At 39.5% G+C, this 21629-nt stretch overlaps 3 protein-coding genes across 6 annotated transcripts; all 3 read right to left on the bottom strand.

Moving 5' to 3' along the window:
* Positions 1-2433: 2433 nt before the first annotated feature.
* Positions 2434-9031, bottom strand: ndfip1l (Nedd4 family interacting protein 1, like). Of its 4 annotated transcripts, none has more exons than XM_058628309.1 (8): positions 8833-9031; positions 6894-6984; positions 6559-6689; positions 5464-5523; positions 4889-4976; positions 4633-4757; positions 3877-3943; positions 2434-3671 (listed from the first exon to the last, which is right to left on the bottom strand). In XM_058628309.1, exons 1-8 carry the CDS (start codon positions 8860-8862, stop codon positions 3568-3570), a joined length of 696 nt encoding a protein of 231 aa, XP_058484292.1. In that variant the 5' UTR covers positions 8863-9031; the 3' UTR covers positions 2434-3567. The 4 variants fall into 4 exon arrangements, with proteins under 4 accessions (XP_058484292.1, XP_058484293.1, XP_058484295.1 ...); XM_058628310.1 differs by having other exon boundaries at positions 5464-5526; positions 6571-6689; XM_058628312.1 differs by lacking the exon at positions 5464-5523 and having other exon boundaries at positions 6571-6689; positions 8833-9030.
* Positions 9032-9871: 840 nt separating this feature from the next.
* Positions 9872-14048, bottom strand: endou2 (endonuclease, polyU-specific 2). The gene is made up of 8 exons (XM_058628024.1): positions 13913-14048; positions 13256-13463; positions 12526-12650; positions 11906-12011; positions 11111-11232; positions 10698-10810; positions 10349-10502; positions 9872-10239 (listed from the first exon to the last, which is right to left on the bottom strand). Exons 3-8 carry the CDS (start codon positions 12625-12627, stop codon positions 9985-9987), a joined length of 852 nt encoding a protein of 283 aa, XP_058484007.1. The 5' UTR covers positions 12628-12650; positions 13256-13463; positions 13913-14048; the 3' UTR covers positions 9872-9984.
* A 105-nt stretch (positions 14049-14153) lies between these two features.
* On the bottom strand, positions 14154-21431 carry rnf14 (ring finger protein 14). The gene is made up of 9 exons (XM_058628023.1): positions 21352-21431; positions 20192-20350; positions 19855-19985; positions 19337-19526; positions 17511-17896; positions 16624-16852; positions 16202-16374; positions 15660-15790; positions 14154-15560 (listed from the first exon to the last, which is right to left on the bottom strand). Exons 2-9 carry the CDS (start codon positions 20340-20342, stop codon positions 15497-15499), a joined length of 1455 nt encoding a protein of 484 aa, XP_058484006.1. The 5' UTR covers positions 20343-20350; positions 21352-21431; the 3' UTR covers positions 14154-15496.
* Positions 21432-21629: the final 198 nt, after the last annotated feature.

Here is a 21629-nt window from a genome sequence, read left to right as displayed (position 1 = left end):
ACTTTTTTTTTTTTTTTACTTTAACTTGAGTAAATTTTTCAGACCAGAACTTGTACTGAAGTGAAATCTTATCAAAAGAGTGGTATTTCTACTCTTTCCACTTCTGGTTTTATACCAGGTGGTGGTGATCATACAATGCACTTCTGCTCTGACTCACTTGCACGCAAGTCTAAGCTAATATGTATGTATGTATGTATGCGTGTATATATATATATATATATATATATATATATATATATATAATATATTGCTAAGCATAATGACTGGAATCAGAACCAGGTGGCGTGTCAAATAACAAAACACTATTTCAATCAGGATATAATTCAGTCTAAGCTAAATGTGCAGGGAGCACGTGTGACTTTATTTAAGTATTTTGATGCTTTCTCACTCACTCACCTTCCACCGCTTTATCCTCCACATGATGGTTGCGTGGAGGTGCTGTTCCAGTCTCAGCTGACATGGGGCAAAAGGCGGGGTACACCGTGGACAGATCACCAGTCCATCACAGGGCCTCACACAGAGCCCATCCTGATATGAATGAGATTAAAGAGAACGGGTTGGGATGTGACCCCCAACTTCATATACAGCAAACTTGAGGCCAAAAGTTGATGATTTCATGACTTCATCAGCTCGGGCCAACTGTAAATTCACATCATCACAGCATAAAAGAACTGTTGTCTTAACAGAAGCCAGTGAAAGTAAAGCTTTTGGAAAGCGAATCAGAAAGTCTCCTCTCTTATCTTCAGATAGCCAAAACATGCAAGCAGTGCAGCCGCTTTGGAAAACACTCACAATTCCCATCAATTACTCAGAGAAATACTTCCATCTCTGGCTGATGAGACACAGACAGCTCTTGGCACAGTGGAGATGTTTCATGAACGACATCTGGATAATAAGCACACCTGCACCGGGTGACCCCGCTGGAGCAGAAGAGGAATTATGTAATGTTTAGGGATTTGAGTTGTACCGAGGCTGAATTTGTGAGCGATACGGATGATTAGGTTTTTTTTGTTTATGTGCTCTGCCAGAATTTACAGCTGAGCGACAGCAATCAGTTAAGCCCGTCTGCACCTGGCAAAATGAAACTTGTTTGTCCAAGGTCACCGCGAGGTGGAGGTTCACTGGGCCAGTGTTTTAAGGTCTAGCACTGGCCCTTTGTCCCACTTGTATATTTTTTTTCCATCTTCAACTTTTATAGTTATATTATATTATGTGTTAAACACAAGACATTAACAAAGGCTATTCAAATGAGTTTTGTAAGGGAGAGATAGTTCAAAGTTCAGCTGTTGGGCCCAGAGCAACTGCACATCTGTACATTTTTACTGACAGCTGGTTCCGTTTTTCGACTTTTAAGAGGTCTCGGTGGTGCGGCAACGCAGACTGTTCAGCATGTACTTTACTTGTATTAAGTGTCCTTTCATTAAACATATTATAATTAAGATAATAAAAGGATTTTACATTTAGCTTCGTCTCCTGCATACAACTCGATTAAACTGTTCTGCTATCGCCAGCTATTTAGATTCACAAGCTGTAAAATGATAATAATTTTGCATTATTTGTAAGCTTGACACTTAAAATCTACTTGTTGGTATTTGGGACATGTATATAATTTGCAAGCCACAAGGCAGAGCAGTGGCTAGAACTGTTGCCTCACAGCAAAAAGGTTGCCTGTTCTGTATGAAGTTTGCATATTCAATAGATCTTCTTCCACAGTCCCAAAACTCTGTATTCTAGTTTAGTCGTTTACACTAAGCAGAGATTATTAACTTAAATTAGAATTGTATAACTTGTATGGAAGAAATAAAAGTTAAAATGACAAGAAAAAAAGTGACTTTTTACTTCACTGACCTGTCATTTCAGCCAGGCACCACTAGAGGCCAGTATCCAGCAAAGACCAGGAGGAAAGTCTTCAGAGATGATGATGACAAGAAATGTTTGCAATGAAACCACAGATACAGTTGTTGGGACGTGTCTTCCAGGTGGGGTGATCTTTACTTTCTGTTCTACCTTAAAGGAAGAAAAAAAACACATTTCCCGACATGCTCGGTTAGCCATCATCATCTTGACTCTTGCACTCACACCCTGTGTGCTAAAATTAGTGCAGCTAAATGTATGTCTCACCTCAGTGACAGTGATGCTTCCTCTCCCTCTGACTGATTAACCCTTTACTGAAGCACTAAACAGATGTCTTTTTTTTAATTATTATTATTTAAACAGCAAGATCTGCAGGATGAATTCAAAATTAACTCCATCAAAGCCTCAGAATTTATTGACAAAACATTGTTTCTGTAAGTTAAAGACACAAAAGGACTGAAATGTTTGTATGAAGATGAAAACGTTACACCCAAAAGGACAGAAGGTGACGCCCTACATCTTAATAAAGTAGCAGAAGTGGAACCACATTTATTTTTGATGAATATCTCGGCACAAATGTAGACTTTTATAGCTTTATTTGCAAACTTTGTCCAAGCCAGGTATGTTTTTTGCAATGTTCTAATAAAAAATAATCATTCCACTTTCACTAGAATATGGGTTAACATAAAAAAAGAAGATATTTTATCACTTAAAAGAAAATAAAAACAATCTGTGCTCTGAATTTTTCCTTGGTTCTTCACAAGCTACAGTTTCCCACGTAACGTCTGGTTTTAAACACTCACATTTTCTCCTCAATGGAAAACAGTGAGGTGCCGCTGATTAAAAATGATGTAATTGACTCATGTTTGGCCAAAAATCATCTGATTGCATGTGAATCCAGTGACAACTTATCATCTAATTTCATTCACATCAATTTGCCCTTGTGCAAGGCAGTGACTCCACTGGACCAACGGTGCTTCTTTATGGCCATGCTAAAATACATAAGGAAATAACATTCCTGATTATAGTGAGTGCATAGGCTAAAACTTAAACACACAAGAAAAAGATGCTCCAGGGAAATCCCAGCCCCTGATCCTCTGTACAAGTGGTTCTAAATTAAATTTGCCCCTCAACCCAAAAAGAGCTAATTTTCCCTTTCAACAAAAATATGGCCAAGGAAGTTTAAAAACACATCAAATTGTTACTTGAAGTATATATGTTTGATTTCAGGATAAATCAATCTACAAGATTAGATGTGCTCACAGGCTCCTGGGCCGAGAACCACTGTTTGACGTGTTTATATCAATTCTACAAGCCCAAGTTTGACTTCACAGCGACCGTTTTCTGCACAAAATAACTTCATCAGGTTGAAGAAATTAATACAGACAAGCCTGCCCCCTGGTGGATAAACAGGGAGACAGCGCATGCGGCTGCTAACAACATATAGTAAAAACTGCAAATAAGGCATTGATTTATACATCACGTACTTCTTAACTGCATAACAGCACTTGACAGTTCACCACTAACAACTACAGAATTCTCAGCATTCACTACTATTTTACACCAAAAGGGGGGGGACAATAAACATATTGTCCAAATTATGTCAAGGAAGGGGGGGGAGAAAAAAAAAAAGTCTTTTCATCTGTTATGATTGAATAAAGCCACAGATTACACCTCAGTGAAAGAAAGAGAGTACAGTGATGATTTGTGGGCTCAATAGATGAAGAGGACGCGGGTGTGCGGCAGGGTGGAGAAGGTGTCGGCCATCTTACGGATTCTGGCATAGTTGATGAATCCTCGCAGGAAGAGCAAGAAGCCTGAAGAGGAAGGAAATGAGACCGATCGTTCAAACTAGCATTTATAGCAGACTGTGAAACACAAGTTTGCAGCATGTAAATGATCACTTTAGAGAGATATGAAAAGGCCTTTGGTCGAGTCTTAAATAAAACATTTGAAAACAGAGGAAAACTGAACCACTCGAGTCCTCGTCGTACTATTTAAATGCAGAGGTTAGCTACGTACCCAGCACCAGGAACACCCACCACAACCAGTACTGTCCATCAAAGTAACCAGGGAAGTATGTGGAGAACTAAAAGCCAAACAAAAGGACAGAAATAACTGGTTAGAGGAAATACGGCTTGGTAAGAAGAAATATGGCTTTCAGTGGTTTCACTCAAATGAGTCCAGCACTTTAAAAAAGAAAAAAAAGAGTCCTCAATAGATGTTTAAGGAAACAGTAAGTTTCCAAAGTACCAAACGGCCAACAACTACAGAAACAACATTAAAATGAGTGTTGTTTCTAGGTCGTTTATGCAAACACATTTTTTTTAGTTTTGGCTCACGTGGAGTATATGCACACACTGTGTGTATGATGTGGTAGGCGTGGGTAATATGACCCAAAATTCATACACTGGTATTTTAGGCAACATACGGCAGAATTTTATATGAAATGGACACACAAATATCATGCACAAACTTAAAATGTATCAAGATATATCCTGCTGAACAACGTACAGCTGTGTAAACAACAGAAAGGTGCAAATAATATACGACTATTCTTCTTTGCCCTTCCTTTTTTGTGTTTTCGTATTTGCTTTTCCTGAGGAATGAAACAAAAATAAAACGATATCAGCATGCATTACACATATCTGCATATCTATAACTTTCATGTCATCTTTAACAAAAGATTCCTACTGAAATGATGTTGCCGTTTGAAAACGTTCTGGTATTAATTATAATAGTTATAAAGCCAGCTAGGCCTAGTGTGTGGGCTCATACCCGCACTATGAGGATCCATTTGATGAGAGAGAGGCCAAAGCCTGAGATGGCCCCGTAGCGGCCAGCTGCAGACGTGGTCAGACAGAAAGACAGGAAGAAACCAATCCAGTTGAAGAGGAATGCCACTGGAGGAAAAAAAAAAAAGTGTGTGATGTCATTACAAAAAGCAACAACCTTAAAATGGCCAGTTATTTCATTTTATTAACTGTAGCTCAAACGGAGGGAAAAACACAGACGAATAGATTGGGTTACTAACTGAAGAAAGTGAGCATGAAGATGCCGTCATTTCCTATCCTCAGCTGATCGGAATCTTCAAAGTCGTCTCTGGTCACAAAGTCTTCGTCCTGTGATGGAAAGCGTGAGTCAGTCAAATCGGTCTGTCTGATAAATGCACGTCTTACTTTAACTCAATGCACGACGGTGTATTCAAAATTACACGGTTACGACACAGTGACGGAGCTCAAAGTGAATGTGATCAAGCACAGGCCAGCACCTGTTGATGAAAACCAGTTTTGCCGACAACAGAAAGTAAATAATACACCAACATCCGGCAGACCAATGAAAACACCACAACACAGTTAGTCAAAGGTATAGAGTTGATCAAATACAATGCAGGATACACTCACATAGAACCAGAAGTTCTTGTTTCACTATAAAATAAGCACTAGCTATTACTATAAAAACACACACACACACACACACACACACACACACACACACACACAAGAAAGGTGGAGTACATAGAAACTGTCCGTGAATCTGTCTTCACCAAACAAGGAACAAATACACTTTTTGCTCTCATCACACACTCCTCCCATTCCTCCCAGTTACCTCCAGTGAACTGCGAATAACATCATCAAAAGTCTCCAGGCGCTCCCTCTGCTGAGGCTGCTGCTGAGCGCCAGGCAGTGGGTGGCAGAGAAACACAACACCAACAGTCAAACAGGGTGGCCCACGAGTGGTCACACATTAACTAACTACTCATTTTTGTTTCACTGTCATGATCTCAGAACAAGTTCTACTGCTGAGAAATTAATGGATGTCTGCTGTTACAAGAGACAAAAAAACCCCACAGAGATGGCTTCTGTGAATTTTGACATGCCCACACATGAGGCTAGTGCTCTTAGTAATCTAAGAGCAGCTGTGCAGGATGTATTTTTTTTCATTTTTTTTTTTTTAAATGAAGGTCAACTAACCAGTTACAAGTAACAAAAGTTAAATTTTACTGTGGATTTTAAATGTTTAAATTCTAATTTTTAAATAAAAGATACATTTGCCATACATCACCCATATAGAGGTAAAGAAATAACAGGGTTACAATTCACAAAAACTTTCTTTGGCAAGCAATAAAAGGAGCCAATAATCAGGACACCAGATAAACAATAGCTTATCAGACTACATAACTTTCTGTTCACATCATGTTCAGTACTTTTTTTTTTTTTTTTTTTAATACCACATTGAATGCAATTTCAGAATTTCTCATTACACTTATTCAGTTTAAATTATTCAAATATGTAGTCACACTTATGTCACAATCTCATTTCTTGGCTCACTACAGGTCAGTTGGTATTAAAACTAAACCTGAGACTTTCTAATACTCTATATGGTATTTCTGGAGAACATCAATGGTATCGGACTTCAAGAAACTCCGTTTCATTCTGACGCACGTACACCTTTTAAACCAGAAGCATACAGGACAGTTGAGGGAGTCCAGGAGCTGTGGAATTTGCTTTTTCAAACCAGAAACAAAAGCCAAATTCAGAAGGCTCAGATACTACAAGACTGAAAGAAAATCAAAAAAACAAACTCCCTGTGGTGGTACAAGCACTTCCTGCCTTGCAAACAGCAGAAGTCATCTTTGAGCATGACTGTGCGTGTGCGCGTGTAATGTCACTACTTGCAAAAAGGAAAAAAAATTGAGCTCACTCTTCCGGTTACCAGGGGAACAGTAGTCTCAGCTTTGGTTCTTTCTGCTTCATCATAGGAAGGTAGCGTGGTTGCTACGTTGTATGATGGAGGCTTGGGGAAAACACCATCTTCCTTGTAGTCAAAGAAGGCTGATGAGAGAAGAGCACAGTTACAAAGTAAAAGACTGAGTAAAAGAGGTCTCACTATCACAAAGTTGCCACATTATCAGGTACAAAAACACAAACAGACACAATCAAAAACAAACTAGCATTTATTTTTGGTATCAAATAATGTGCTGATCATTTCCCTGATAAATTATTTTATATAATGTCAGAAAAATTAAAGCTGATTACCAGCACTGTCTGCTGTGAGGCTGCTGTACGGAGGTGGATGGTCAGCTGCGACCTGTGGACTCTCTTCCGGCTCCTCCTCTTCATCCGGCAGCTGTGGGAGATAGGGCTGAATAATTAATCAAAATTTTATAGAAATTGTGCCAAAATACAATTTTAGATTAATTATTGTCTTGCCCTATACACATCGTATTCTATAGACTGAATGAAACATTTTGGTTTTTCACAAATCTGCACAAATATCACACAGTAATCACTTTAAATGCGTTTTTTTGAATGAAAATGAGAATAATGATGTAAAAAGAGTCACACGAGTATTTCAAACAAATAAACATGCAGAATCAGAGAAGAGGAATGGAAAATGGACAAAGATATTTAAGCAGATATGAGCATGAACCCCAGCCCATTTCCTTGTTTTATTGAAGTCAGGAAAGTTAGAAGCTTAACTGACTAAATAACCCTAATCACAGTTTTGATGGTCACCAGAAGTCAAACTTCTGCTGAATCAGCTACAGGAAACCAGACTTAAGATCAATTAGCACTACTGGCACTTTCCAGGAAAGGCCACTGAAGTGGAACAGAATACCAATCAGGGGTCTTACAGAGGTGTGTATTACTGGTAACCAACACTTTACTTATGATGAGGTTGTAACACCTTTTTTTTTACAGCCAAGTGTTTCATACAGTTCTGTAGAAAGTAGGTGATATCCAGCAATGACCTGAGGAGGAATGGTCAACTGCTATGCTTTCAAGTAAATTATTAAAATGTATTACCTTGAATAGAATACTGTGTGTTACCTATAGGGCCATTAGTGTTAACTGAAACCCCTTAACATGTGAAAATATTACAATTTGAATACATGTGAGATGCATTTGTATCACAAAGTAATATTAATTTAATAATATTATCATTCCTAACGGTAGAGAGCAACAAATATTGTATTTGCTTGTGTTCAAATGAAGCAAGTATGTCAAGGCAATTCCTCTGGAAAACACAAACAGTGTATAAATCCAACCCAGGAAACTTGTCAATAGCACTAAAATAATAATAATACGAAGCATTAGCTAACCCTTTGTGAAGTGAACCTTTTGACGCTTTAAGGATTTAGTTCTTGTGTGTCACCAAACAAACAACATTGTCGGAGTACAGATCACAGCTTGTGGTTGACCCTGAAATACTAGTAAATATGCCAAAAACACTGCAAGCCACAGTTCTACTAAGCCACATGAGCGGACTTATACGTTCCTTTCTGCAGCACCAGCAATAAGCAGGTCAGCTGGCAGATTTGGCAGTTAATCTACACGACCAACACGCCCACTGCTGTAGATCATGTGCTATGCAAACAAGAACACTTTCCAACAGTGGAAAGTATCTCACAGCATTTATATAATAAGTGTAAAACGTCTGTGCATTTCTTGATTTCATGAACTATATTTTGAGGTTACTGCGCACTGATATGATTGGATATATTAAGGCGTGCGGATTAATATGTAATCAATGTGAGTGTACATTAGACAGTTTTTACACTTTATATTTTACTGATTCAAGATAGAAGATAGTCCTACACTGGTTCAGGAGTTGATAATTAACATTTAACACGTACGTAAACGTACTGGGAATATCTTACTTTGACTTTGACAGAAATTCACGTTCACAAACATCCAAATATTATATTTATATATACATTATATTATGTGTAACTCTGAAAAGCTAGCTAGCATGGAGGCGTTGGCGTCCGTGCAGCTAGCATGCTAACATCTACCCACGAAATCAACATTGCTCGCGCTAACGCGATTGACCTATAATGACCAATAATAACACTCGGATTCAGTAAAGAACGACAAGAAAAAGCAGCTAAACGATGTCAAACGACGCTAAGTTGTGATAATATATTCAGTATTTAATGCAATGCCTTGAAATTAAGTGTGGAAACTGTCGTACCTGCTGGTATCTGGCGCTGGGTTCAGCCATTCCGGGTTGAATGGCGGATAAATGAGAGAGAAGCCGGAGCAACAGCCAGCGAAAACGAAAATGATATAACAGTACAAACTGTAAACTCTAACCTCGCCACAAATAACCAGCAGTCGCTTTTTCCTCGACCGCTTAGTGCTGCTCACACTACCGTCAAGAGAGAGAGTGTGCCTACACAAAACAAACGGCTTCCTTTTAGGATTTTCAAAATAAAGTCCCAACAGAAGGTCAGCGCTAGAAATAGTGAATTATTAAGTATTTTTCTCCAATAATAAACTGAGCTATTTATATACATGGGAAAAAACAATATATAAGTCCTTTGTATATTATTTTATTTCTATTTTGTTTAAGAAAAAAGCAAGGGTGCTTTTATTTTGAAATAACTGCTTGACAGTTTCTTCCATATCGTCATTGAAGTGACGCGATTCGTGACGTCAATCGCAATAACAAACCCACCATCGCAGCCCCTTTGAAACTTGGTGAAACATCCATGCAAATCAGTGCCATCAACGACTAGTAAACATTTCAATCTGAACATCTGAATTAAAGTTTAAAAGATGCTGTAAAAGACTCAATAATATGCTAACAGACATATTCCACTGATGATATGTTCAGTAGCCTACAAGGACATATACCACTTGTTTTGAATGAGACATTAGGATGGTTTGATGCCTTTTTGTGTCCAATACCAATAACACAACTTTGAGTATCCACTGCTACCAACATCATTCTGGTACAGCCTAATTTGTAAATACATTTTAAACAAAACAACAACTCTGTGTCGCATTTGTGCTGATGACTTTATCTAACATCTGCACCGATACGATACTGGGTCTTTATTATTGGAACCATAATGAAATGTTGGTTTGCGCTCATGATGATGAACCCAAAGCTGACTGAAATCATAAAATATACTGATAAACATCTGTAACATCTGGATAAAAACCCATCACATGTTCTTCATCTGAGTTTCAGAAGATGCAATAAATACAAATACAAATGCAAGAAGGTCTTGTAAGGTTTTTATTGTATCTTTATCTAGAAATAAAAAGGCAACAACAATGCCTATGACATTTTTGGTGCATGCTCAAGTCTTGGATAAGTTACATACTTCCAGTCGGGTTACTCGTGGTTCTGGTACTTGATGAGCACAGGATAAGTGGTGCCTATGTGCTTTTGGTTGTAGTGATGGCAAACAATTTCCACATCATAGTAGCTGAACTGGACTTTAACGCGCTCATTGGGCGAGGTGAGGAAACAGAGAGTGTAGAGGGCAAACTCAAACTCGGGGCTGACGCCGACGAAGATGCTTCCCTTGGGCTTTATGCCGTCTTTCCAGCTGAACTGTAGTGCCAGGATGTGTTTGTTCTCATCGGGCTGCAGTGACAGAGACAGAGAGAGAGAGAGAAATATGACATGTGATCAAAGAGAGGGATGACATGATAGGCAGTGATAGAGGGAGGAGATGGCGAGAGGGATGCGATACCTGGGGTGAATTTGCACTGACGCTGTAGCCTTTGTAATCAATATGTCCCAGCTTCTCTTGCAGGTAAAGCTGGATCCAGTTGTGAAAGCCAATCACAGTGCGTCCTCCCCTCGTCTCTCCCACAAATACATGTTCAAACCCAGAGGAGTCCGGCCTGGTGGGAGACACAGTGGAGCTATGTTTTCTTGCCAATGTACTGAATGCTTCACAGCCTTTTTCTTTTTTTCCCCCCGTGAATGATCTTGTTTTTGTACATTTACATATGTACACAGACTGAGTACAATGGTTACCATCGAGGTGCCAATTTCCACTGGTGAGTTTACTGCTGAGCTAGAGAGATTCCACCTACTTGCTGGCTCCCCTCCTCGCATATAGTTCAAACCAGATCCTGTACAGCTGCTCCTTGAATTTTTTATTATCCTTAGGGGAGAGGTTCTTCTCTGCCAGGTATTTATGGGCTATCTGCAGACAAACAAGAATTTGTTTTCTTATTACATAGTTGCCATATGGCATTTTACATGTCAAGCACCTCAGACCGAACAGACAGAATTGGGATTTGTGCCTCAGTCTCATTATCAAATCAGGTTCAAACGTAGTTTTGGATGAACTTAATGTTATAATTTATATTTATCTGATTTCCACTCCTTCAGTTTTCCTAACAACCACTCCTCTGACTGATTTAAATAAGGTGGAAGTGGTTTGCTGAGCATGTGTCAGCTGTTTTCTCAAGACCTTAACTGTAACCGTCAGGCCGGGGGGTACCTTCATAGTGGGAGTCTGAATGATGGCGTCCAGGAACTTGTGATTCTCCGCCACCTCCTCTGGGGTTACAATTTCTGGCTCACCGGTGTCACTCACGTAGTTATCCAACAGGGATATAAAGGCTGCGGAAAACAGACGCGTACACTTATCAAAAATGGGATTTTGTGCAGTGCTGTCAGTCTACAGGAGATCTACAGGAAGATGACGACAGTTAAACAAAGCTGAACAGGTGTGAGAAGCCTGAATTTCAGCACCACAAACTGTTAATATTCATGTAAAAAAAAAAAAGAAGCACCTGCTGTTTAAACAGATGGGAGATGGTGACAGACTACAGATGAGGCAAGTATAAAAATAGTGCAGAGGGAGGAATCCTCCTTTTTTTCCCCAAATTTGATGTCGGCCTCAGACTGAACTCTTAATACCGACTGTTACATAACTTAGCTCCCTTTGTATTAGGGCACCACTCATTCTAACACGCTGCATAACACAAATCTGTGACGAGGATCATCCGGGAGGAGGAGGAGGAGGACACCTGAACCAGAGGCCAGTCGTCAGTGGAGAGTGAACTCTGCATACGCTGTGATTATGCAACACGGAACCTTTTTTATTTAAGGAGATCTGATTGGATATGGCGAGACAGATAGTGTCAAACTGGCTAAGGGGTAGGGAAAAAGTAGAGGACATTTTGTCAGTGCAAAGACTTCTCGATGGTGTAGTTGTGTGTAAGAAGCATCTAGAGAAATCCACCTCATGCAACAGAAGTAAGGGACGAAAAGCTCACACTTATGCACTCACCTAAAAAGGTCTCCTTTTTGAAAATGTTCTCATCAACAAATGTAAACAGAGGAGAACCTGCGCGTTCACTGTCGTCGTTACTGGCCATGCTGTCTCCAGCTTTGCCCTGTGGCGGTGAAGAGAACCATTCAAATGTTAAAATCTGACTTGCATTCAATCAGAGACAAATTTACGCATCTCCACTACACCAAATGAAAATATAGAACCAAAGAGTCTACATTTGACCACGTGTTACCTATTCTACATTATTAACATTTACAAAAGGTGACAGATTTGTATGCAGTTATAAAGCAGACCAAAAAAAAATCCAGTTAACTGTACAATACCCACAGACTGTTATCATTCAAACTATATTAGTAGACTAAAGTTAGTGCTATATTTAAGTTGCATGTCATAATATGGTGCACAAACTCAAGACGAGGCTTATAAATCGCAGCCAAATTGTCACCAGGAATATCTTTATTGTGATATTATGTCATGATTTTAAGCTCATATTGCCCACTTTATTGACCAGACTAGAAGCTCATTGGCACCCAGGTCAATTGAGATTTACACCCCTGCTTTAAGTCATGAGTGGAGCAACAGTACTTCACGCTTTTGTGTGTGAGCATGTGACAAACCTGCAGAGAGATCCTGTAGTCTCTTCCAGGCTGGAGTCTGTTGACATCGCTGTCCCACAGCTCCTTCACCATGGCCGACAGCTCTCGGTCACTCTCGATCATGATAAAGCCGCTCGGTTGTGACTCTAACAAGAAGAGATCAATTTATAGTTAATGAAGTGTGTTTTTACAGTGAAATTGAATTAAAACGCTTGGAAATTAAAACTTGCTATTGCCACTTCATATTTTACGTGAATATTAAATCATTAATAACCATCTACAGACTTGGCATCATTAACACTCAAAATGTTATTTTAGAAACTATCTGGTAGTAATGAAAGGGATGTAATCAATGACTCATGAGTCAGTGTGTAGACTTTTTAGTGAAAATACTCTTTATTCACTTTGCTCTATATGACACATCTATATTTGATGTTACACTGACACCCTGTGGACAAAGGGTCGTAGTAGTAGTTGTGTGTATTTACATAATCATGCGTAATTAGCTAAATAAAGTGTGTGCACTACCTGTACCACCATAAAGATGACCAATATTGAAACACATAAGCAGTTTAAAAACAACACAAGAGGCAGAGTTTATATATGACCAGCTCACCCTCACACTGCATTCCACAAAAACCATGACAACATCCAGACCACACACATCCATGAGAGTGAGGTCCAGGAACAACATCATCAGGCCTCAGGGCCTCATAGTGTCTGGGACCACATCACATCAAGATCCACTGACCTGAGTCTCGCCTCCTACTTGATAAGTCTGTGAGGTGTAAAGGATGATGGTTTAAAAGGATCAGTGAAGTTCCTCCAGGCTGCTCAGATGCTGCTGGTAACACTCTCCCGTGTTAGTGAGAGCAGATGTCTTTGGGGGGGGGGGGACACAATAACAGTCCGACCAGTCAGTCACTCTGTCAGTCAGTGTGTATGAGGAAAGGCAGGAGCTGAGTGGGGGATGAACACAGAGAGAGAACTTTTAAAGGGTTATCCCCCGTCAGCAACTCTAGCCAAAGGGATTACACCGTGTCGCCATCTCTTTTCAATCTCGGGCTAAAACATGGGACTCTTTTGTTTCTTTAGTGTTTCATTGTTCCTCTCTCTCTGTCACAGTATAACCTGTGGGTTACAGGGGAAAATGTGGGTCATGTTTAAGACAAAGAGGGAGAACACTTACAGCGCTTTTTTTTTCTCCAATCAAGCACAAAATACTCATCTTAATTAGGTGAGGTTTTTTCCTGAATGATCTTGTGATTGTATGCTTCAAGGAAAAGGTATATTTTCTGTTACTGGAAGGTAAAGCACTAAATGGCATTTGTTTGAAAACAAGTCTTTTTACCTTAACACATGTGCTTTATTCTTACATTTACAGAATAAAACCTTTAAATACACTCACCAGCCACTTGATTGCAGTACACAGGTCACTTAAAAAGTGTCAGGAGAGGAACCCGGCGTGGTCTTCTGCTGCTGTAGCCCGTCTGCTTCAAGGCTTGTTGTTGTTGTGTTCAGCAAACCTAAGATGTAAGACTATACATTTGTACCCACAGTTAAGGCAGAGGAACGATGAAAAACAGTTTTAGATGCAGCGAATAAAATAAACAACACAGTCAGAGGTAATCCTTACTTTGACAAATGCATTTAAACAGAATTCTGCATGACCTTTATTTAAAAGCATCGTATACAAGGCATGAAATTACAGAGTCTGCATTGATGGAACAGATAAACTGTGTGTATTGAATGAATGAATGAATAAGAGAACATTAAATCTGAAATAAGCAAATTTGATGAAAGTCTGCAACAATTTCATACAACGCTGCTAGCATTAAATAGCCCTTTTCCCCGATTAACTTTTGATGGCATAGAATAAATTAACATACATTTATGTAAATATTGTCCAATGCAATGGCCTTACTAACATTTGGCAACGATAACATGACAAAGGAGAGTGTTCAACTAGTCCATATCATACTGATATGTCCTGGCTGCTCACCAAGGCCTGAACATCATTATCAAAATCCCAGTAAACCATTGGGATGCTCTGCTGGCACTAATATTTACTGTAGTGTCCTCAATTGATTAAATTGTGTATGGACAAGAACGAAATTCATCTCTACAACCTGCTCGAGCATTTTTGTAAAACTCAAGAAAAAGGGGAAAAAAACATGACTGGTAAAACTGCATCACAGGAGAAGACAACCCTGCCCTGTACATGTAACATACAGAACATACCCTGCACATTGCACTTTGTGTGTATATTGACCAACAAGAATGGGAAACCCATTGTATTCACCCCAACAAAGCCCAACAATGGTAACAAAATAGAAACCTCTGCTTTAGCGGCCTGGCTGGCCTCCATCGGTTTATTCCTATTTGTTCATTGTGTGTATTAAGAGTGTTGGATAAATACATTCATACATGATCCTCCACCTTTAGGGTTGTTCCTCATAAAGTTAGCCATGTCATACTCTGAACATGTGCTAAAATGCTCGACAAAGAGTTGCTACTTAACGTTTGTAATATGACACAGAAAGAAAAGTGCAGAGTTCTAACTTTTCCCTCCGACAGGCAGCGTGGATAGTCCAGTATCTGTCTGGACTACACTGAGATTAAACACTTCAACTGATTATGAAACCATTTAGAAAATTATGTAGACATGATCTACTGTAAAATAAAGAGAAATCCACTTCCCGTTAGAGTTTTGAATGATCACATTATCATATTTAGAGGGGTTTGTGTCGATGGGAGGTGGAAAACTGTGAATTCTGTAATCACCCCATCTGCTTCACTCTCGACATAAAAGCTACTGCCACTCTTGCTCATCCTGATTCAATAACCACAGAAACCTCTGTGAGATTTCTCTGTGCCCTGACACATTACTGTAGGGAGATTGTTTGGCTAACCCAGACACGGGGAAGGTGATGTAATTGTTAAGTTAGTTAAAGTGCATTCATGAGAAGCAAACAGTGCCACTGCACTGGTGTCAGTCCTCCTCGTCACTCCAGAAGTCATCTTCTTCATCCTCTATGTCTACACCGTGGAAGAGTCTGCAACAAGCAAGGAAATGAACGGTCAACTGTCTTTGCAAACGGACAGAAGGTCTTGGATTATTATTGGTTGTAGAGAGAGAAACTGTTTATACTCACTGATTGTAACACGGCAACCCTGGGTTGTTAAAGTGACCGTATGGGTTGACTCTGCTGAGGTGGCCCAGGCACAGCCAACAGAAATATTGTTTACACGAGGTACAAGTCATCTTGTTACAGCCGTCCTCTTTCTAGAGAGAGAGACACAGGAGTCGAGGTTTAAAGGCAAGTTCACACGACGTGGCTTACTGCCGTCTTTTGATCGGGACAACACACGACATTATGTCATTAGTAAGAGACAACAGCTGGTTACAAAAACATGAATTTCTTGTTTGTACTGACTTTTTTTGAAAATGGTATGAACTATCAGCTTCAGCCAGAACTCAAGTCATATTAGAGGTTTGCTGAAATATTCAGTGACAGGACACAAGCTACAGTGCATCACAGATATTAACAAAAATCTAAGCACAGTTTAAAAGTAGCATTTTCAATCATGCGCGTCAATTTCACCAGAAGTGTGCATCAAACACAGGCGGTAACACAGTTAACTAATCCCCAGTGATGATGTTCCGCTATCCTGTAACCAGCAGAAGGAGCCAAACCTGTATATTGGTTCCACAGCGTGGGCAGCCCTTGCAGTTCTCGTCAAGCCAGTCTCTGCTAAAGGACTCTTCCACTGCTTTCTGGATGACTCTCTTCCCAAACCGTTGCTCCATGAACTTCTGGCCCTGAGTTGTAGCCGACAGGTACTCATCTCTGAGGTTACGCAATTCATCTTTAAGAGAAGATGAAAAGAAGTTTTAATCTCAGGGTCGATAAGACAGTTAAAATTTCTTCTTTGAAAATGTAACTAAATGCAACAATCCCTCAATTGGTGTAACTCATTTTTCACCCATGTATAAATGTTTTCATGACATAAAGTAAATAAAATGCTTAACATGAAAGTAAAATAACTTTTTATCCACTAAAACAACTTGTTTTAAAACTTCTTATTAAGAAAAACTAATTTTTCCATTTATATTACCTGCATTGATTTTACAATGCGAGAGCCCGTGATAACCCAGCTTGCACAGTGTGCAGAAAGCATACTGACAGGCAGTGCAAATGCCCATAGTTGTGTCCGGCTCCACCATGACAGCGGTGCCACAGGACGTACGGGGACAGTAGACCACGTCGGCCATGAGGTCCAGAGTGGACTGTAGCAGCAAGCGGTCATAACGAGCAAACAGCTCATCATCCACAAGCTGCTTGACCTGAAAAACGGAGATGGAGGACGAAAAGCAGAGGAACTTGTTTATTACCTCAAATAAGAGGTTACATTTTTAGCCATGTTAGGGCAGTATAACTCAAAAAGTAAATGGACAAATTTAAAGGAACATTTGGATGTCTATGACTAGAGATGCAACTAACTTTTCTTGATTAATCGAGTCATCATTTGATCAATAAAATATCAGAAAATGTGTTTGGAGTTTGAAGTGTTTGTCAAACCAGGAAACGATGATGTTTCTCAAATGTCTTGTTTTGTCCACAAACTGATTCACTTTAAATGATTTCTTTGTAATCTGGAGCAAAGAAACCAGAAAATATTCCCATTTAAGAAGCTAAAACAATCAGAAATCTTGTTTTAATGCTTGTTTTTAGCTTCAAACTAATGAATCGATTATCAAAATAGTTGACGATTAATTTAGTAACCGTTTCAGCTCCAGTTATGACCCATGGAAGAAAGTATTAGATTGGAATTCTGATATGGAGTCAATACTAGCAGCCTTGCCAGAGGTTTCTGCTCTCCAAATGTTAAGTTAAAAATGACAGGGTTGGGGAAATTGAAAATGTGAATTCAACTCGTCAGGCTTCAGAACTCCAGAGATACAGTGTAATCACATGCTGTACCAAACAAACCCCCTGTCTTACCTGCAACGGTGTGGCTACAGAGGTACATTTTGGCTCAGGGCAATTAAGGCACTGAACATTGCCGTCCCGTATTTGGATCTGGAAGTATTCCGTCATGCACGCCTGGCAGTAGACATGCTGACATTCCTTAAAGCAAAGGCAGTTGGCACCCATCTTCTCTGCAAAGCAGATCCCACAGCAGAACACCTTGCTGTCAAACACCCTCTGGCGCTGCGTCTCATCAAAGTCAAGGAGCTGAGGTAGGATGTCGGCGTGCGGTTCCCTCAAAAGGACGGCCCGTTGGTCCAGGTGAGAACACGGTGTCAACTGCGCTTCAGACTTTTCCTTCTTCTCTTTAATGATCTTCTCCTCGGCTTTTTCAGATTGACTCCCAGTCTGTGTTAGAGCTAAACAATATTAAACAATATTTAATATATAAATCAGTATTTTTATTTAAGCTTAAACCAGGACTCAAGATCAAAGATTGGGGCAACAATCAAAAGAGACCAGAGGAGGCATATTTGCACACAGACATATACTTGCATGCATACATTACTGTGCAAAGATTTTAAGCAGGTGTCTGTGAACAAATGCTGTAACAGTAAGAATGCTTTCACAAATATAAATTCTAATTGTTGTAGTTTTTTTTAATCAATGCTGAGTGAGCTCATGGAGGAAAAATCTAAATAAATATTTGGTATGTCCACCTGTAGGAGCCAGTATTGAGTTAATTTAGTTTAGGGTTAGTGCAGGATTACTTGTTACAGTGTAATTTGTGAACAGTTAGTTAAATGTTGGCCTTAAGCCTTTGAGTAAATATTCTTGCAAGAAAGGAATGTGGCTTTGTGGATCTTTGATGTCAAAGGTACCATGGACACTTTGGTATCTTTGACAGCTACGATAGATAGAGGGATTGGGGGATATGTACTGGGAAATATCTAGCAGTTTAGTAGGTTGACGTGTCCATCAGAAGCTGTACAAGGTTTGGTGTAAAAAGTTTTTTTCACTCTGTTATGTTAGGTTACGTTAGACGACTGTTAAATCAATCGATCGCCATTCACGACCTGGAACATCAAGGGAATATTTCTATGTGTTGTTGATCTTAAAGAAGCTTGGATACATGTAGGTTAAAATGTAACTTGGGTGTACGGCAAGTAGAAATAAATGTGCAAACCCTTCACGTAACTCAAGCCCGTAGGAACCTACCTACAGCTAATGACTTCCGATGGCTTTGGAATTCAGTGTTCGGTCGCCACTACACCACCCTATGCCTTCAGATCAGAGCTCTGTGTGGGCCATAGCATCACATTGTCCTGCTGCAGAATAAATATGGGGCCAATCAGATATCTCCCTTATGGATAAGTATCTGTTTGTATTTCTCGGAATTAAGAACGCCATTAACTCTGACCAAATCCCCAACTCCCATTTGCAGAAATGCAGCCCCAAACTTGCACAGAATGTCATGCTTCACTGTTGACAGACAGACAGACAGTCATTACTGTACTGCCCTCCATCCCTGAGGCGAACAAACTGCCTATATTTGTATATTTGTGAAAGAATTATGACTTTACAGCATTTGCACACATGCCTCAAGCGTTTGCACAGTGCAGTGATCACTTTCTCAATTAATTGATTAGTTGTTTAGTCCATTTTTCACAAAATGTTAAATGTAGCAAAGAAACAAGAAAACATTCATTTAAAAATCTGAAATTTCTGAGAATTTGCTTTAAATAAAACAAACTAATAAAAAAATAGATACAATTTGGTGATTATTATATTTGCCACAGCGGACTGGTCACAATCAAAATTTAAAAAAGCATACATATATATATATATCATTTCTATACCTGTAGCTGCAGGGTCAGTTTTCCTGCGCTCACCACCTGGCTTATTTCCCCCTCTGATGACTTCAAGAGGAGACTGGATGCCCAGAAAATCCAGAGCCTCCTCTTTGATGAACTGAATCCATGTGAAAATAATCACACTACCTTGATTCTCCTCCCATAGCTCATCCAGGCGCCGACACAGAGTGCTCATCTGAGGAGATACAATGGCAGATGATATTTATTCTGGAACGTAGAGCCGAAAAGGTGTGGGGTGCAATCTTGTATTCAAAAATTAAATCATAAGATGTTCTTCTCGGGCGCTGTATCGAGTACTGTTGGTAAACTTTAGTGCAAATGTTTTCAAGTCAATTTATAGTGACCTAGTCCTGACTAGCAGGAGTAAGTAAAGGCTTAGGTAACATGTCTTGCTGCCAAATGTTACATGTGTCTTTACTGCAGAGATTAGAGATTAGAATTGTTGCAAGTTTAAATATAGTCTAACAATTGGTGACTGTGTGTTAATATAGGCAAACTGTTACCTGTGCTCTGGTCATCCATTTTGAGCTGAGAGTAAAGATTGGTGAGGATATAGAAGGATAGTCTGCAGGCAGCTCAAAGTTCAGCACCAAAGGCGGGAAGAAGCTGACATCATATTCAGATTGCTTCTCTCCTGCAATAGAGGTGTCGTTATATGAGAGCATAAATATTTCACATTTAAAAAATGCAGAATGAAGGAATTTAAAATGTTTTAAAAGAGCAGGGCTTTTGAAGAGTACTGTACATTGCACAATCAAAGCATTACTACAGAACTGATTTTCTGCAGAAGTTGCACATATTTTTCTTCTGGTATTACATAGCTTCTCTTTGAATGTATACCTTTGACAACAATTTTGAAATCTGGAGGAAGCTCCAGGCAGAGTTGGATCTCTCCTCCCTGTGCAGACTGTGCTTGGCGGAACTCCTCCTCATCATAAATACTTGCTAAAGCAAGCAGCTCATCGTCCTGGGCTTCCCTGTCCTCAGACATTTACATTCCTACAACAGCAATAACATGTGACATAATTTAATCATCACAAAAAGTCTAACACTTGCAACACAGGGGGATAGCAGATTTACATCACAGTGTAGGTAACACTCACAAGAGTCAGCAAATGCCACATAACTTATAATACTGGTGGATCTCTTTTAAGTATACAGCAAAGATAATTAATATACATGCAATCAACCACCAGCCTTGTAGATAAATAATACTTTAAATTTCATTTCAGTGCTGATATGTTAATATAGGACTGTAACCAACAGATATGTTCACAATAAATGAATCTATCGATTTTCTCAATAACTATTTGCTGATTGGTTCATGTCAGAAACTTGTGAGCAACTTGTCATAATAAAAATAAGTAATAACTGAAACACTTGACTTAATAACGCAACACCCTTCAACGTCACAGATGTAGGTTACAAAACTGTCTATAAAACTACAATTTAAGATGAACAATAAGCCAGCATGAAGTTACGTTATTATGTAATACTGTCTTTAACTAGTTTCAGCTAAACTAGTCCAATATACTACCTATTGTTATTGTAACTAAACGTAGATAAACGACCCACGTAACACTGTCGTGACTTGACATCAGCTTATTCGTCGCTCTCTCGTTATGCTAGCAGGCTAGCTCGCGGACTCTCTAACACAAGTCAACTTGCTCAATCGTACTCGTAGATTAATGACAATTTCGCAAATTACTGTGATTGCTGTTGCTTTCGTCAGGGTCACACGACACTTCGCACAAAAAACACAGTTAGCTGGGGGAGTAGTTAAATAACTTTATGCGTTAGCCAGCTTAGACAGCTAGCCTAGCATTGTTAGCTACTGTAAACAGTGGCCATGGCTACAGTGGTAGCTGGACACTGCTGTAAACTTTTCCTGTTACAGCAGCGCAGAACGCTGTCATTACGCTGCACTTAATATCAAAGCGACCATAAAGGGGTGAAAGTGCTGCGTCACTGTTCCGCAGCGAAAATAGAACATTCCTTACCTTCTTGTCGAACCACACAGACTACTGACTTCTGGCCCCTGACTGGGTCATGAGGAAAGTCCCGTAATGACGGTTGTAATCTACTAAAACACGAAGTGAGCTAATATGTGGAGGTTTTCAAAATAAAACATGAGAATATTTGTGCTCATCTATTCAAAATGTTACGGCATCGGACAAAACTGATCTTATTTTTTTTCTCAAAATGTCTGCACTTTAATGACTTGAAACACTTGAAACAAGCAGACAACAAGGTTAAATTAGTTTTGGATTTTTCATTA

Source organism: Solea solea, chromosome 4 (assembly GCF_958295425.1).
Source record: "Solea solea chromosome 4, fSolSol10.1, whole genome shotgun sequence".
NCBI lineage: Eukaryota > Metazoa > Chordata > Actinopteri > Pleuronectiformes > Soleidae > Solea > Solea solea.
Note: the sequence above shows the minus strand (reverse complement) of the source record. Positions and strands in the feature narration are given on the sequence as shown.